This window comes from Prionailurus bengalensis, chromosome B3 (genome assembly GCF_016509475.1).
Source record: "Prionailurus bengalensis isolate Pbe53 chromosome B3, Fcat_Pben_1.1_paternal_pri, whole genome shotgun sequence".
NCBI lineage: Eukaryota > Metazoa > Chordata > Mammalia > Carnivora > Felidae > Prionailurus > Prionailurus bengalensis.
In genome coordinates this window covers 36879368-36897078 of record NC_057355.1, presented here as the reverse complement: position 1 = coordinate 36897078, position 17711 = coordinate 36879368, and the positions used below count along the sequence as shown (strand labels likewise).

The window sequence follows — 17711 nt, the reverse complement described above, 5'->3', positions numbered from 1 at the left end:
TATGTTTTGTCCCGCTCTTCTATCACATCATCTTTCCTACTTATCACCTCACGAATCTGCACCTTAACCTCGCTGGGCCTCTACTTGCTCGTCAGCAGGATGATTCGTAGGTACTCTGAGATCAGATACTTTAGGTTCTGGTTCACGGGGGCCAGGTGTCCAGTGTAGGTTACCGAGTGATTGCTCAAATGCCACCTCATCAGAGAGGCTCTCCTGGATCACACACCCCCTTCAGCACAGCTCTGTCTTCTTGGGGCTTAGCACACAGGCATCGTGACTCTTTACCGACCACCTCCCTCAATGGAATGGGAGCACCGCACGGGCAGCGCAGATGAGAAGTTTGTCTAGTTCACTGCTGCATCATGCAGAATGCCTACCCGGTGCACAGTGGTCATTCAATCAATATGTGAAGTTGATGCATTGAATGACCCCTCCACAGTATTTGCTATCTGCAGAAATCACCCTCATAACTCTGGTGAACATCAGACGCTAGCCGGCCAAGTGCTGTTTATCACCAGAGACATCTGGGGCCGTCATAAGCCTCCCAGGGCTACTAACGAAGCATCTGCCCGAGACGAGTCTGGTTTGCCAGTACGGTGGGCACCTTGCAGACCAGGATCCCGACCTTGCTGGAGTCTATGGCCCCTGGTCAAACTCACAGATGCATCTGCACTTCCACTTTAGACACTCCCCTGTGGCCACTCCTGGCAGTGACCACACTGGCCGCTGGGACTGAGGGAAGGTTCCCAAGTGCCTACAGAGGCCAAATGCCTGCCCTGAACCACGTACTCCTTCACTGTTAAGAGGAGAGCATTCCACTTCTGCTGCCACGACCGCAGCTCCTCCACCTCCACCCAGAACAGCAGCCCTAGAGGGAGGGCCCTGCTCTGGGAGAAGCCTCCCGAGACTCACAGAGCGCACCTAAAAGGACAGACACACCAGCTCTACACAGGCACATCTGCAACAGAGCCGCAAACTAGACGGGGGCTAGGAGCACAGCCACTCATCATGGCGGCAGGCCAACCTCTGCAGAGAGGATTCTCCAAGCCTTCCAGACAAAGCTGAGGAGCTGTACCAAAGTGCATGCCTGCCCACCCTTCCCAGGCTGCACCCAGGGTGCACCCGAATCTCCGTAGGGAAAAGGAGACAGGCAGAAGTGGCAGGAACGCCCCGGGTGACTGTGATGGCCAATTCCCGGCCCTCCATATGGAACAGGCCCCTGTGCCAGAACAGACAGATCCTTCCCACAGGCAGCTAGGCGGGAGGCTGGAGACACATGACATCATCACAAAGCCTTCCTGGGGCCCCCAGCTGCAGGGGAGCTGCCCCGGTCTCTGCAAACCCTCAGGTCTCTGCAAACCCTCAACGCCACCCTCAGGCAGGGGGAATAAAGAGACACGAACCTGACCCCACAGAGAGCTGAGCCACAGTGGACGTGAGGTGCCATGGAAATTAGCGCAGAGGAGAGCACAGCTGGAAGTCCTGGGGACTTCTGCATCTCGACATCACCTGGGAGGGACATGAATCGCACCCTTTCGTCCGGGTCAGTAGAGGAAGACTTCCTGGAGGAGGCCCATCGGGAGCTGTCTGAATGAAAAAGGCCGGACTGAGGCACACCTGGGGTCCTGCAGCCAGGAGGGGAGTTGAGAGGCAGGAGGACCTGTGGGCAGAGCAAGTGCTCCAGAAAAGAGAAGCCAGGCAGAGAGCCCAGTCACCCCTATTCCACAGGGAGAGGGAGGCCCTGGGGCAGGGGTGTCTGCAGCTCGCAAGCAAGCAAGCAAGCAAGCAAGCATTCCGGCCGTCTCTTGCCCGGGGCTCCTCCAGCCCCCTCCCACCTGCTTGAGCAGCTCCAGGGGAGGCCTCCTTCTGGGACAGGCAAAGACAGCTCTCCCCAAAATTGCTCCGGCCACACACAGGCTCAGACACCGAGCAAGGGCCTTCTTCAGACAGGCTGCCCCCTCCCCAACCCTGTTCAAACACTCCTTCAAGCCTGGGCTGGTTAGAATCCACTAGCCTTCAGGGGCTATCCGCGACCCACACCCGGCACAAACATTTCTTTCGGTCCTGACAGCAAGCAGGCGTTATTGTTAGTCACCATTTTACAGACGAGGTAGCTGAGGCTCAAACCTGCTGGATGTGCTCTAACAGTGGAGTCAGCGGCTCGGGCCCTGCCCGAGACACCCGACTGCTTGGCCCTGGGGTCCCGTCCTCCTTACATAAAGGTCCCCTGGAGATCAAGAAGGGCCAAGTGCAGTCTTGCTCAAGAAACCTCACTCGACACTCCAGCAGCAGCCCCGTGAGGTCCAGGTTCACGTGCAAGTGTGATGAGCCGGAATGTAGGCCCGTGAGGGGGCCAGGCCAAGGACCAGAGCCCGGCACCCCGGCGGCGGGGGGATTCTGGACCCCTCTTTCCTCTTCCCCATTTTCCTCGTCTTTTACCTCCACTTACTTTACTTCTTCCTACCTGCTGTGGAGTTCTGCACCCTGCCTCAATGTGGCGGTTCCCAACTGTGCTTTAGAGCCCCCTTTAGAGCAGTCTAAAAATACACCGACTGGGCACCACCCTCGGAGACTGATTCTGTAGCTGGGTAGAGCCTGGGAATTTCTTAAAATGCTCCCCTGGTGGTTCTGATACACAGCTGGGGTTGAAATCTGCCTTTCTAGCCACATGCATTCTTTCTCCTGTCCATGTTCTATCTCCCCAACCCCACCACAGAAACCACAATTCCACTGGTCTGCAACCCACTCCCCACCCAGCTCGCGTACCACCCCCCTCCCCCGCCCCCCTTCCCCCAATCCAGAACATAGGAACTGGATTCACTAAATTCAAGCTGCTACCCAGATACTTACGTGGCATTCACAGAACTCCCTGCATCATTCTGGATGCTGGGCACACAGGCCGTGTCAGTGAAAGTGCGCTCCCCTCACCCTCCCTTCACAGCCACGCCATTTGGGCCTGCTGGGGAGGCCAGCAGCTACAGAAAAGTTGGTTACATAATGGGGGATGAGGGCCTCCACGGGATGCATGCCCCTGAAGAAATCTGTAATCCTTTTAAATTTACTATTACAGGTTCTTGCTTCAACCCCACCCCCTGCGCGCGCGCACACACGCACACACTCTCTCTCTCTCTCTCTCTCTCTCTCTCAATCTCTTTCACCACCCCCCCCCACCCCCGACTTCTGAGGGACGCAGCAGAATCCAGTGACCTGGACCTTCTGGACACTTCTGACGGCAGAGTCCCAGCACAATGTTGCTCACAGAGACACCACAGGCCTTTCTCGTCCAGACTTCACTCTGGCCCTCCATTCCTGTTCTTCCAGCCCGCAGCAGAACCCTGCCTTTTCCTTATTCCCAGCCGGAGGACAACTAGGGGGAAAGCCTCCTCACTCCCACCCTGCTAATGGAATCCTCTCACCTCAGACATGTCTGAGCCTCACAAGACATCTGCAGAACAGCCCAGGGGGTTGCCTTCGCTGGACCCTACAGGATGGCCTGAGAGGACTTTGGTGGGTCTGTGCACACAGCCTAACCAGACAGCACCTACTAACACAGAGCAACGGATGCTTCCTCTGCTGGGGATCTCAGGCAGAGCCCTGCACCTTCCCTGCTTGTCAAAGAAGGGTAAAGAACGCTCTTCACCCCTAACCCATCACACACCAGGGCTGGGAAGTTCTGAGTAAGGAAAGAGTGCTTGGTAAGGTATAGGCATTTCTTGTATGGCACGAACTTTCGTGACCAAATTAAAAATAAAATAAGCCACAGAGTAGAGCAGTAGTCTCGTAACACAATCCACTGACATGCAGGAAAAAACTATTTGGACCTTGAAAATACTTTTGTGTTTTATTAGTTTTTTGGTGTTCTGCTTTGCTGTGTGTGAATAATCCACTAAACTAAAAGGTAGACAAACTAGGGCTGAGGTTCAGATGTAAAAACCGGAAAAATCGGAGAAGCACAGGGCGCTAAGAAAGTGTGAATCACCCACTCAGAGGAAGAGCTCACACTCACCCAGGGGAGAGCTGGAGGGGAGGGGGTTGGTGGGCAAAAAACCCTACATTGTTTCTGATGCTTTGTTTCAGGGGCTTGTGCTTGGCTTTCCAGAAGGCGATGAAAATGACAAGAACATGCAAGGACCCTGGTTTCTTCATTCACCTTCATTTCTAGAATGCCCACCATGTGCCAAGTGCAGTGCTGTGCTCCGAGAGCACACAGTGATGTGTACCAAAAGCAGGGCCTTGAAATCATGCGGCTACACAGGGGGACAGAGATGCTAATTAAAACACTCACATTCGGGAATGTATAATTACCAACTGAAGCACTGTGAAGGAAATTTCTGTAAGAGTTTCATAACAAAAGAACCAGACCCAGAGCTGAGGAGGGTGGAGGGTGAGGGAGCTGGTGGAGACAATTAGACGCTAAGTCGGTGATGGTGGCAGTTATGGCCTGGAGTAGATATGCAGGAATAAAGGCGGTGAGTGAGGCCAGTGCCCTGGCAAGGCGGTGAAGGAAACGATGAGGGCAACCAGTGGCCAGTCCCTGCAGAACCTTCTCCTAAGAACACCACGTATCTGAAGCACGGCGACACAATTACATCCGTGTTTCGGCGAGAGCATGCTGGCTCAAGTCTGAAGCGTGGCTCGAGGGGGCTGTGGATGCAGGGACATCAGCTGGCAGGCAGTAGAGGATGTATTGCGAATAGACAGGACTCGTGACGGACAGAAGGTCGCAGCGCATCTAGGGGAGGACGGAGGTTACAGAGGTCATGGGTCCTTTCTGGGCATTTGCTTGTGGGGTGATTTGGGGACACTCAGGTGGAGACATCGGGTGGGTCCCGAGCTTAGCCAAGAGTCCAGGGCGGGGACGCACCCATCAGTCACAGAGCGAGCACGGTCCTTTCAGCTGTCAGGGCGGGAGGACACCACATGGTGTGGAGGGAATGCAGACGGAGAGGGCCCAAGGCCCGAGCGGGCAAAATGCTTCGTGGCCACAGAGAGGAGGGCAAGGGACACTAGAAACGAGGAGTGACCAGAGCGGTAGGAGACATACTGGAGAAAGGGAGCGCGGGAGGGAACCCGTTTCATGAAGGTCAAGGGTCCAAATGCTGCTGAGGAGTGATGTAGAAGACGACAGTGAAGTTGTCTCTTTAGAGCTGTTTAGGAAGCAAAGCAGACGGAGGAGGGTTGAGGTGTGAGAGAAGTGAGGGAATGGAGAAGGTGGTTCTAGACAACTCAGGAAGTCTGACTGTAAATGGGAAGACAGAGCTAGGCAGCAGCCACGGTGACACAGAATCAAGTGAGGTTTTCTGCTGGCTGGAAGATGGGAGAAACACCACAAGCCTGAAAAGGTCCGAAGGAGAGGAGCGGCACAGGTGCCCAGGGCAAAACACCGAGGACACCTGAGCGGGGCACAGATTCCGGCTAGGCATTTCTTGGGAAACCAGGCGTCACTTTTCCATGAAGAAGGCGGGGGTGGCCAGCAAGGGGGCAGGCTGGGAGGGCGGTGAGGAACAGTGCCGTCGCCCTGTCCGGGAGAGAGAGAGTGGTGACCTTACCCTCTGCACAGACTACCTGGGACCCATGGCTGGGGCTGCTCTGTGATAGTTAGATGTGCAGCTATACTCACATCCAGAAGCCACGCGTTTACTACTGAATTGCTTGCTCGTGGGGAAAAGACTTCTGCCAAGTTAAGAATCTCTAGCTTCTAACCTCTTTTCTCACTGAAACGAACGTTACTTTTTAATATAATGTGTGTTGTTAACGTATGGGGTGTTTTTTGTTGTTTTTTGTTTTTTTTTTTAAAGCGAATGCCAACTATGCGGTTCCAGTGGGACAGAGCATAATGCCAATGACAGTTCTGGTTGACTGAGTGCTTACCGTGGGGTAAGGTACTATCACATCATCACGTTACAGAGACAAAAGGAGGGAGGCGCTGGGAGGTGAAGGGTCTTGCCCAAGTGCCATGGCTGGAAGTAGGGGAGACAGGATGCACCCCCCAGGCAGGCTGGGTGGGAGCAGAAGCCAAAGGCACCCTCCTCACCCTGCAAGTCTCTCCTCCACGCTGGAAAACGTGGAAGCCAGGCCCCAGGCAACCTGCACAGTGTGTGGCACCTGAAGGATGGAAGGCACTGGGTGGTGAGCGGGGAGAGAAGGGGGTGGAGGAACAGGCTTGGCTGAGGGCCACTGGCACAACCAGGAACCTTGGAAGGCATCCACTTGGGGGTAGGAGTTTAGGATAAGGATTCCTTACTGCCATGAGAAGGTTTGGGGTGGGAAAGAGCTAGAACTAAGGAGAGAGTGTGCAGTTGGAGAACATGGGACCCAGGGACAAGTGGCTTTTTTTTTTTTAAGTTTTGTTTATTTTGAGAGAGAGAGAGAGAGAGAGAGAGAGAGCGCGCGCGAGCCCAAGAGGGGGTGGGGGTAAAGAGGAGGATCTGAAGCAGGCTCTGTGCTGACAGCAGAGTCCGACGCGGAGCTCGAACTCACTGAGACCATGACCTGAGCCGAAGTCAGACATTAAAGGACTGAGCCACCCAGGTGCCCCTCGAGCTGGCTTAAAAGCTGGAGAAATCACTATTGACCCTCAATGGAGGCAGTTCACAAAGCTACACATGGCATTCCCTCATTCCCCCAAATCAAACCACCAAGTATTTGAGTGCGAAGGAAGCTTAACACTCATCTTTTAATGTCTTTCAAACAATAACAAGTGACGTGATCAATTTATGGGTCAAAGCCAGCACACTTTTTTTAATGAACAGAAATGTTTTACATGTAGTAAGGAAACGTCTTGTCATTTGTTGGTAGAACATACGTACATATATACCTACCGGGTAGTGGTGCAAAACATATTTTTACTGTTAGGATCAAGAAGTTTGAAAGCCACCAATCCAATTCAATACTCTCATTTTAGAGTGAAGGAGACAGAGGCCCCAAGAAGCCCAGCAACTTGTCCAAGTTAGTTAATAATAGCAAAACTGAGAACAGCACACAAGTCTTTAATAGCCCTCTGCTAATTTGCTCACCAAACCGGAATCTCCAAACGCAAATATCTCTGGGAAAGACAGCCTTGACTTTAATCCACATTAGGGTAAGTGATAGTGGAGGAGTAAGCTGATCTTTTAGATCTGCTGCCTAGGGCAAGTTCTGGTAGAGAAGATAGATGAGCGTCCCAGGGCAGCCGTGGGGCTAAAACAAAATAAATGCGAGTGGATGTATGGGGGTTGCAGGGTGTGGCTCACTGGGCACAAGACAGGGACTAGTGTGGGAGGACAAAGATATTTCATCTTGTTTACAGTCTTTGTATTAACAAATATCATCAGGACAACTGGTTCTATGTAAGGAGGCTGTTTCCACGTCCGGGCAGGTGGCCCAGGGCCACGGGTGCTTGGCTCATCTTGTTTCAACAAATTTTATTAAATGACAAGTTCTGAGTAACAGGTGCCTTCGCAATTCTCCATCCCTGCCCAACTCCATCTCTTTAATGAAAACATCATTGTTGGGGATTTATCATGTGTACAATTGTATTTCAATGTAACGTAAGATTCTAAGATTCAAAGTCGGGTCCCTTTTTCTCTGTATTTGTGGGAGGAAAGCGGTGGTGATGCGGAATGGGTGGAGTGCACTTCCCCAGGAGCCGAGACAACTAGCTAGGGCAGGGGGTGGGCAGGTCAAAACGGGGTGGGGAGACACGGCAGTACACATCTGTGAGGGAGTGGCCGCCTCTGGACAGCAGAGTAATGAGCCTCCTTTTCGTCTCAGAACTCAGGCCAAACAACTGGGCCAACCAAGCTCATGTGACCAGGGCTCCTCACCACTCAGCAACAAGCTCTGTGCTCCCCTCCCAGGCGGAGACACCAAGGTAGAGGGGGCAGGCACAGGGGGGAGGAGTCGCCTGATGAGCAGCCAATACGATATCCATAAAGGGTCACCAACAGTCCCCGAGTTTTTTATTTCAACGTGGGATCATTCATTCGGACGGAGGCTCTGGGATGGCCAGCCCCCAAAGCTCAGTTAGGTGCCTGTATTACAAATAAAAAGGATTGTGTAAGTCTAGCATAAGTCACCTTGAAAGGCTGGTGGTGCAAAAGCGGCCAAGACAGGGACCTGGGTCTGCAGTCCGCTGTCCTTAAAGCATACGCCAAAGTTGTGGGGACTGGGATTCTTCCCCTTGGATTTATCTCCTCCTCCCCTCAGCCTGGCCAGTCTTATTCTTGTTCCCTCTGCTCGTTAGCTCGGGCACAAGTGGCTAGAGGTAGGAAGAAGGGTCTGAAACTCAAAGCCACTTTGTTGAGGGTGTGTTCCCCAGGAAACATGCATGGTGGGAGAGCAGCAGGGCAGGACCAGAGATTTCAGGATTATCTGTGGCTTTCAATGATCTGTGTTCTGAGGGTCTGATGTCAGCCATGGAGGACACAGCTGCTGCACCTTCTGCAGGCCTCAAAGCTCCGAGAAGACATTTGAAATTGAAGAGTAACCATAGAACTACAAGATACACAACACCCTTTTGAAATATGGAGTATGCAAGCTGAAGAATTTTAGTTGGTTACACAGAAGAACTTCTAGATAGAAGGGGCACTCAATTCTGAACTGGTAATGAGGACAATTTCTCTTCTGATGGAGGTTCTTGGATCAAAGCCAATTTCCACTAGGCATCAACTAGTTAAAGGGCACACACAAAAGAACTTGGAAACACTCCTAAAGCACCACCCAAATGAATGGTCTGCCACATGCTTAATAAAAAATTTAAGAATTAAAAACAATAAAATAAAAAAATCCAGATCCCAGCCCTCTCTTCCCCCAACTAAGAAAGGGATCACCAAGCTTTCTCTGTAAAGGGCCAGGTAGTAAACTTTACCTAGGGGCAAAACTAACAATACAACACAGGCACTTTTATAATGACAGAAAACAAATTTCCACAATTCTTTTATTGATGAAACTTAAGATCTGTAATAAATACAACTCGGGGTATTTGATGGTCAGGGTAATGATGGTCTAACGAGACAAGTAGAATTCTTTTGGGGGCGGGGATAACATTTCACATAATTGGAATTCAAAGTTAAGCGTTCCACATCATCAAACTGATTGCAGTATTTCTATGTACAGATTATTCTTAGCTCATGATACCAAAACAGGCAGCTGACCCTGAATTTGACAGCACTTGTGCTAAACCAACATCTAGGGGTGCCAGGAATCTGCATTTTACATGCTCCCTAGGTGATTCTGATGATGGATGGGCCATGTTTGGGACGTGATGGACTACACAACTCTCAAAGTCCCTAATTTCCAACCAAAGAGGCCTCTGGTTTTACAGTAGGAGGAGAACCCAACTCTGTTGCATACCATGACCACCCTCACAACATGGAGGATGTCACACAGCTTTGCCTACCCTTAATTAGTCGTTAGGAGAGTTCGGTGAGATGATCCATGAATTGTTACTAGTATACCACATCTTAGGTAAGAGGACATGCCAATTCTCTTCAGTTTTTTGGATGCAGATGGTGACAAATAAAGACAGAAAATGCATTCCATGCAGGATCCCATACAAACCACTGCCTAAGAGTCTTCTCATTACTCAAATGTGTACCCCAACATCTAAAAGGACAGACTTACTTCAGCCTAAACAGATGTGATGTTCTGAACCAAACTCGGAAAGTGTATGGCTTCCCTCCTTAAAATGACAATTCAGAGACCCCCGGTCCTGACCACCCACCTCAGTATCTTCAAGCAGGAGGCCGTCCAGGGTTCATTTCAATACCTTAAATGACAGGAAACTCAATCTCTCATGAGGTGGCACTATTTTAAAGCCAGAGAAGAAAAAGCTCTCCCCTTAGTGTCTGATCAAAAAAAAAAAAAAAAATAAAAAGGTGCTTCAGGAGATGGAACAGAGAGTAAGATGATGAATATGCAGACTGGCTGTGATAAGCTCTCTATGCCTCAATTTCCCTGTGTGTAATATGAGGATAATAACAGTACCTACACCTCACAGTGCTGCTGTGGGGACTAGATTAATTGATCTGTATAATCCACTTAGAATTGTGCCAGGCACAGCATGGTGCTGTGTAAGCATTCGCTATTATTATTGTTGTCGTGGTGGTTGTTGTTGTCCAGAACTGCAGAGAAGCTCAGAGTTGTGCTCTATTATCTCTCCAAGACCAACACTATCGCATATTGGGCACCTGACGGCCAGAACAAGCCACTTTTGTCACTTACTCATTAGACCAGCTCACTAGTCCCCTTGTAAAGATGAGGAAATGAAGGTTTAAAGAGGAGGTTAGGTTACCTGCCCAAGATCACAGGGACAGGTTAACTTACCCTACCTCTTTTTGGCCAGAAGAATTCAAACGCAGAGGTCTGTGCAGCTCCAAAACCCACCTTCACTATGGAGCCCCCAGACTCAAAACTACCACCAGCAGCAGCAATCCAGGAACAAAACATCACTGACCATGACCATCCGGAGCCCCAGCTCAATTTTCTGCCTGTGGATCCTTGGTTGGCTTGCATAAACTGGAGTTAATATCAGGCTACATGAACCCAATTAGGCAGTAGTCTGGAAAACATCATGCGACGTATTCCAAAGGTCAAAGTTAAACCTGGCTTCCTGGGCTGCCTTTGCCAGGCACTGCCATCAAAGCTAGTCTCACGCAGACACCAGAGTTTAACCAGAGAGGTGCTTAACCAGCACTGACATCGGCTTTTAAAAAGTCCCGGAGAGAAGCCAGAGACGTGACGCAGAAAGGCGGTCGGCAGAAAGACATCGCTCACTTTTTAAAAAAGCAAACCTTATTCCCTTCTCTTTTCGGTTTAGGGTTACTACCGTGAACTGCCTTCCCCAGGGCAAAAATAAAAGGGGGAGGGGCAGTGGAAAACTGGGGTGGAGGGGGGGCCTCCCCTCGCAGACTGCAGGGCGCTGTAACACCCACCTGAAACACGGGGCGCGACCTACCTTCCCGGAGAGCCCAGCCCCGGAGGGCGTTTCCCCAACACATCGACAACTCGTCCCTCCCGGGTAAGCGGCTGCTGTCCTTGGCTCCAGTCAGGGCCGCTGGAGTCGCGCGCGCCCCCCTCCCGAAAAAGAAACCTCATGTTTAATTTCTCCCCCGACCCTCCTATCAGTTTCTCCGAAAGAGCCAACACCCGGGCGGCCAGTACGTCTTTAGGGCCACATTTAACTACGTCTGAAAACGCCAGCAGGAGGAAGGGCGAAACACTGGAAAGAAGAGGGGGTGGGGGAGGTAGGGAGAGCGATGGGGGGTGGGGGGAGCACTTGCGGGGAGGATCGTCGCCCTCCCTGGGCGACCGCCGCCGCGACGCTCCAGCCAAGCCTCAGGCCGTTGTCTCGGGGAAGAAAACCCCATCGGGGCCCACAGCACGACCGGGGGTCCCCGGAGCCGGCTTCCCCTGCTGCCTCCACGTCCGGGGCCGTCGGGGCGATGGCGCAAGACTCCGCACACCACCCCCACCATCCCCCCCCCCCCCCCACATACACAGCGACAACAGCCACAGTGACAAAATGGCAGCCCGGCGCCCGGCAGTCGTGCCACAGGCGAGCAGGGCCCCGGCGGCCGCCCCTGCCCCCCAATAACGCGTCGGCGCCCTTCGGGCTCGGCCTCCGGCGGGCCTGGCCTTTGCAAAAATAAAAATAATAACACAACACCTCGAGCTCCAAAGCAGCGGGGGAAGCCAGGAGGCCCGCCCGGGGCCGGCCCCGCGCGCCCGCGCCCGGCCCGTGCGCACGAGGCCCGGCCGCCCCGGCGCCAGCCCGCCCGCCGGCCCGCGCCCCGCGCCGCATGGAGCCCGGCGCCCGCACTCGCAGCCCCGCGCTCGGCGCCGGCCGCGCCATGGGGGAGGGGCGGGGCGGGCCGCGCGAGACCCGGGAAACATGGCTGCTCGTCCTATTTCGGCGTCGCGGCGTGGCCACCAGCCCCCGGATCCGAGTTGGGAGAGGCTCCGAAGGTGGGTATGTGGGGGCCCCCGGGGGGGGGGAGCGCGGCGGGGAGGGGCGCAGGGGGCGCTCTCCGAGAGCTATTTGTCTTAAGAACGTTTACAAAAAAATAGTTCCTCCTCCCCCACCCCTTTTGTCCCTCATTAGCAAGCTTTCTCGCTCCCCCTCCTCCCCAAATGTGCAGAAAGTGCCCCCTCCATCCCCACCCGCGCCCCACCCCGCCTCGAGGCAGGGGGCAGGCGAGTGGGCAGGGAGACTCGGAGGCGAGGGGGCGAAGCGTGAGAAATCGCTCCCAGTTCGGCGCGGCGCGCTCCCCTCCCCCAGCACACACTCGGGGAAGTTTAAAGAGCCGGTTCGACCCGCTTTCGATCTCGCTCCCAGTTGGCCGGCCGGGTGGCTGGGGCCGGCCTGGCGAACCGCGCCTCCACACCCACCCGCCACGACCCCGGCCCCCCACTGCGCGCCCTTCCCCCTCCGCACGGGGGGCTTCCGGAAAGTACGCGGGAAGACCGCGGCTCCGGCCCCCTCCCCCATCACCACACCCAGCCCCCAAATCCTCCGGCTCGGGGTCTAAGCGGGGATGAAACCGGCCAGAGAAAGGCAAACCGCCGGCAAATTGTTCGCGGAAACTCCTGCCTTCTCGGCGGGCACCCCCTCCCCTCCCTCCGCCACCCCCTCCCCGCCCTGCGCGCCATAAGGCACTGCACGTCTACAGTCCACAGCTGCGTTATGGTGGGGGGGTGGGGGGGGGGCACAAAAAGGATCTTGTTTTCAAAAGTCTCACTCAGGTTTGGGGGAGGAACTAGAGAAAAGAGGAAGCAAGGCCTGCCTTCGCCAGGGATTCGGGTTTTAACGGGCTGAAGGGGCGACAGGTCAGCGCACCGTGCTACCCAAACTTCCAACTCTGTGGAACCCTGGCCACCGAGGCTGGAGGGGGGTCCTCCGGCCCGCGCTGCCCGGGTCTCGGAAGGGGCCGCGAGAGGAGCCGGCCAGGGTCTCCGCCCCAGAGCCGGGGTCTCCGCTGAGCCGCCAACTCACATAAAACACTGTTTGAAAGCGAGAGGGAGCCAGAAATACAAACGAGCGTTCGAGTAACCCACCCTCACCTTCCCCCTCCTTGGGGGTGGGCTTTCGCCCGAGCCTCCCAGTTCCCATCCGTGTAAGTTTCCTCCGGCCGTACTCCCGCCGCTGCCCAATCAATAACGGCGACCAGAAGGCAAACTCCCATCCCGGAGCTGCGTGTTTCCTATGCCCGCATAAATCTGGACCCGGCCAATACCCACCACGGGCACCAGGTCTGGGCAGCTCGCGTCCTGACAAAGTTTCCCGTGCCCATTTATTAACCAGGCGCCGAATGGCTGCCGAGGAGCCCACCCCGGAGAAAGCCTGGCCGGGGGGCGCCAGGGCTCAAAGGCTGGCATCTCAGCGAGGCCGGAAGGAGCAGGGGCGAGGGGGGACCGGGACGTAGCCTTTGGGTAACTTGCAATAGCGATCGCTCGAGGTGGGGAGGCGCGGGGATTATCTGTGCCTTAGCACGTTCGAAAATCCCTCCCCCCTTCCAATTTATCCTCCCTTCGGAAGGAAAGGAAGAAACATCAGCATCTGGCCCGAAGGTGGGGTGGAAAGAGTGAGGGAGAAAGAGGAGGAGAGGAAGGGAGGCAGAGAAAGGGAGGGAGGGAGAGAAAGGGCGCGTTCACGAACACTACAAAGTTACAAATATGGCTCCCCCGTCTCTCGCCTCATCACTGCAAAGAAATGAAGACGCACTTTAAACTCGAGCCATTCCCAACTCCACTGCAGCCCCCTCCCCACGCGCTCTCCCCGGGGGCCTCGGCCCACATTTATCAGAAACTAAACCGGACTCGCGAAGCCCAAAACTTATTGTGTGTGTGCGAGCGAGAGAGAGAGAGAGAAAGGGAGGGGGAAGGCGCGGGAGGGGGGCGGAAGGGGGGATTCATTTATAAAATATAAAACCCCCTTTTTTTGTTGTTAAATCCAGGAGGCAGCCCCCCTCCTCCTCTGCCTCGTTAATCTTTCCCCCAGACGGAGTCAAGGGAGCAGCGAGCTCAGAGGGTTATTTTGCCTCATTCTCTCCGACCCAAACGCGTGCGCCCGCTGGCCCCCGGTGGGTGCACACTCGCACGCACACTCTCGCACCCACACTCGCACACGCGGGAGCACACGCACAGGTAGTCACACACCAAGGGCAGCGGCGGCGGCAGCCGGAACATGCTCGGATGGCATTGCAACCCCCCAACCTTGCAATTCATTTGCAGTCCGACCCCGAAACCCACACCTCCCGGGCGCCCCCCCCTCAAAAAAAAGTGCCTCCCCCCAACGCACACACACACACAAAGTAGGAGAATGGACCGACAGAGATATTTTTGGCAAATGCTCACATCAGAGGGCGTCCTGTTCCGCAGCTCTAAATGAATCCGTTTGTCCATTTCCATCTCTCGCGCTCTCTCTCTGCAGAGGCTCCCGCGCCGGCGGAATTCAATCAATAAACCCCGAACCCACGGCCGCGCGTTTTAGGACTTTGAAGGCTCAACCAGCTCCGCTCGGTTCTCGAGCCCCCAGCACCCGCGGCGCACACTAACCTGATCACGGTGGAGGCGGGACCTGCGGGCCGGCGGATGAGCGGCAACAGCTGGAGCCAATCGCCGCCGAGGGTCTCCGGGCAACAGCCAATGGTGGCAGCGGCGGGGGGGGAAGGGACCAATGGGCGGGCTGCGCAGCCGGCCAGGGAGGCTCAGCCATTTGGTTGTGGTGCCGGAGACGGACCCCTTTAGATTTCGGGGCGGCTGAGGAGCGCGGCGGCTGCTTGGTGGCTGAGCTAGGGGGGTGGGCAGAATGGCGGGGGAAGGGAAGGTGACTGCGCCTCGAGAGCCTAGCCGCTCGGCCTCGCCAGCCCGCCGCCGCCGCCTCAGCGTTTGGCCGGGGGCGGGGCCGCAGGTGCGTTACTCGAGGGGGAGGGGCGCGGCCGGAGGGGTCGGGGTCGGGATCCTCGCAGGGCCGAGGGCTTCGCGGGGACGCCCTGGGCCTGCCCGCCTCGCTGGAGCGGGTTGGTGAAAGAGGTGGACGTCCGGCGCGAGGTCTCGGGGCCGCGGGCTGCCCCGCGGGCGGGCTGATGAAAGGCCTGGAAAGAGGGGGGAGGGGTCAAGGGTGCAGTGGGAGGAGGGGCTGGTCATTTTCTGGGTCCGGAGGGCCGCGCGGTGGAGCGTGGCTGCTGCCCTCCACCCCCTCCGCGGGTTCCCACCCCCCCGGCTGCGGCTCACAGCCCGCGCGCCCCTTCGCCTCCCGCCTCGTCCTCGTCCAGCCGCGGCCATCGCCGCCCCTCTAATAAACAAGTAAATGAAAGCAAGATGCGTCCACCTTTGGATGACTTTCCTCGCGGTCTTGACCCTCTCTACGGAGGGGCCTTTCAATTTGCTGTCATGTAAGGTCAGCCTGGAAGGAGCGATCACCAGGAGGCACCCAGGATCTTGTTCAGCCAATAAATGAATGGAGACCATGGATTAAGAGTTGTTGCTGAATATACTGAATATTAAAAAAAAAAAAAAAGTGAAAAGGGAAGGTGCTAATAACTTCTGGTTTTCTGGTCCAACCATAATTTGATGGGCTTTGTAGACCTAGTGAAAGGAAACGGCGCACAGTTTATTCTAATCGTCCACCTGACTCATTTGGTTCAATTTGGGTTGCCAAAGAGGCTCTATTTGGAGCACTTTCTCCAGGTTTTACGGTTTGCTTGCTTTGGGTTATTTTTTGTTTTGTTTTGTTTTGTTCTGTTTTGTTCATCACATTAGTTTTTAGACCTTAAAGCCTTCATCCCCACTGGGTTACCTACTTCTTATGGCCAGGCCTTGGACCTTGTCATGTACTAGGTTGGCTGCCTATGGCTGTTAATAAATCATGGGAATTGTTGTCAACAAGGACGGATCCATCGTTACCCTTCCACACAAGTGTTTTTCAGTGCTTCTATTTCTGTGTGTCTGCACTTTTCCTTATACACGCCAAGGTGGTTTTTAGGTGGGGATACATTGTATTTTATTTTTCAGGCACATGGGTTCAAGGGAGCGATAAAGCAGTATGTATGTTGCAAATTTGAAATATTGTTACATAACACCAATACAGTTTCATTCTTGAGCATATAAAGTTGAGGAGGAAATAGAAAGTGACGGAATGTAAATAAAACGCAGAGAATGCTCACACTGGGGAAGAAACTGTAGTAACCCTGATACTGTAACCTGATGGATTGTAAACTTAAAATCCTACAGCCAAGCATTTTACTCAGTAAATTTTTCTTTCAGTTAAAATAATAAGTGGAATTTGAAAAGTGATAATGTTTACCCTGAGTAGCTGGGAAATCCAAAATAAAAATGGAAAGCCATTGTTTTATTTCATCGGGGTAGTAGCGTGTAATGTATTTGACTTGTTGACTTAGCCCACATGTTTGTCTTCCTCAGTTTTTATAATCTCGTTGAACTCAGTTTGTGTAGTTGGAATTTATTTATTTTTAAACTGTATTGGCTTTGTTATAGGACATACAGGGACCCTAAATTACCTCTCTTTGCCAGAGTCGGTTGTTATTTCTGGATATAGCATTTAAGGTGGTTTCGAAACAGCTTTTCATCACATACATTAAGTCAATATGATGTGTAGAAGATATGTAACAGAGGAGTACTGAAGGTTATGTTCTATTTGATGGTAAATGCTTGTCTTCAATTTGAATTTTTAACCACAGTTAAGTCCACACTGCTAGCAATGTGATAGGGAAACAGGGCCTTTCCAGAGGACTAATCCTTTAAAAGCCAACCAATCAAATGCAGAGATGTTCCCTTATCCAGCTCTGCTAAACAGAAGCAAATAGCTCACCTTGTCACACAAAGATTGCAGAAGATGACTTGGAAGCCTAAACCCCCGTGAAAGAGAGTTACAGGACAAATTAAGGTTAAATTGAAAAAATTATGGTTTGGTCACTAAGTCAAAATATCAAGCAACAATTGTTTTTAGAAGCATCTTTTAAACATTTTGATAGCAGATTTTGTATTGGCGTCAGAGAATTGAAAGAAGGCTTCACTAGATTCCAATCGTACAGAAGTTGAAATATCCAAAAAGTATATATAACCAATTGAATACTTAACTTCCCATCTTCCAACATACTTTTTTTAAAAGATTTTTTTTTTAAAGTAATCTCTATGCCCAACATGGGCTCTAACTCACAACCCCAAGATCAAGAGACACTTGCTCTCCCACTGAGCCAGCCAGGTGCCCCTCCAACATACTTTGAAAGGACAGACTTCCTCTCACTTCCACAAATAGATTTGTTTGTAGTTTATTTCTAAGAAAATTTTAATGATTCTGACTTTTTCTTACCAAAAGGAAATGGAAATTTCACTCTAAAGCTGAGCCATTTACCCAATGCCACTTGACAAAAAAAAAAAAACAAAAAACAAAAAACTCTTAATATTCCTTATTTTATGGAGTTGTTTCTTAAATTACATTTCATTGCATAATATAGTATTAAACAAACGCTCTGAATGATTCTGAATATCAGAAGATAGAGTAAGAAAAGCACATTCTATAGTGGGAGTTCGGTTATAAAAGTTGCAGTCTGTAACTTCTGGAGCTGGATTTGATTCACACTGAGAAGAATAAATGAGCTACAATTCAAAGGCTTGAGCCCATAGGGAGAAAGTTGGCCTTCAAGTAAGGAAAGATGTCTTCCTGCCTTCCAGGATATTCTAGAATGTTTTTCCTTCAAGAACCATTCCAA

The 17711-nt window shown here is 52.9% G+C and overlaps 1 protein-coding gene and 1 long non-coding RNA gene across 5 annotated transcripts in view; one reads left to right on the top strand and one right to left on the bottom strand.

The window, feature by feature from the left end:
- The window catches only part of ANP32A (acidic nuclear phosphoprotein 32 family member A), a 39929-nt gene extending 25499 nt beyond the window's left edge, over positions 1-14430 (bottom strand). The window contains exon 1 of one of the 4 annotated variants that reach the window (XM_043554052.1): positions 14335-14430. In XM_043554052.1, coding sequence (XP_043409987.1) covers positions 14335-14388 — 54 coding nt within the window. In that variant the 5' untranslated portion in view covers positions 14389-14430. Of the gene's footprint in view, positions 1-11261; positions 11433-11647; positions 11849-13218; positions 13372-14334 lie in introns of those variants that run through there. The other 3 variants (XM_043554050.1, XM_043554049.1, XM_043554051.1) reach the window with 3 other exon arrangements.
- Positions 11819-16338, top strand: LOC122467613. The gene is made up of 2 exons (XR_006293024.1): positions 11819-11946; positions 14411-16338. It is a non-coding gene; the product is annotated as an uncharacterized LOC122467613 (long non-coding RNA).
- Positions 16339-17711: the final 1373 nt, after the last annotated feature.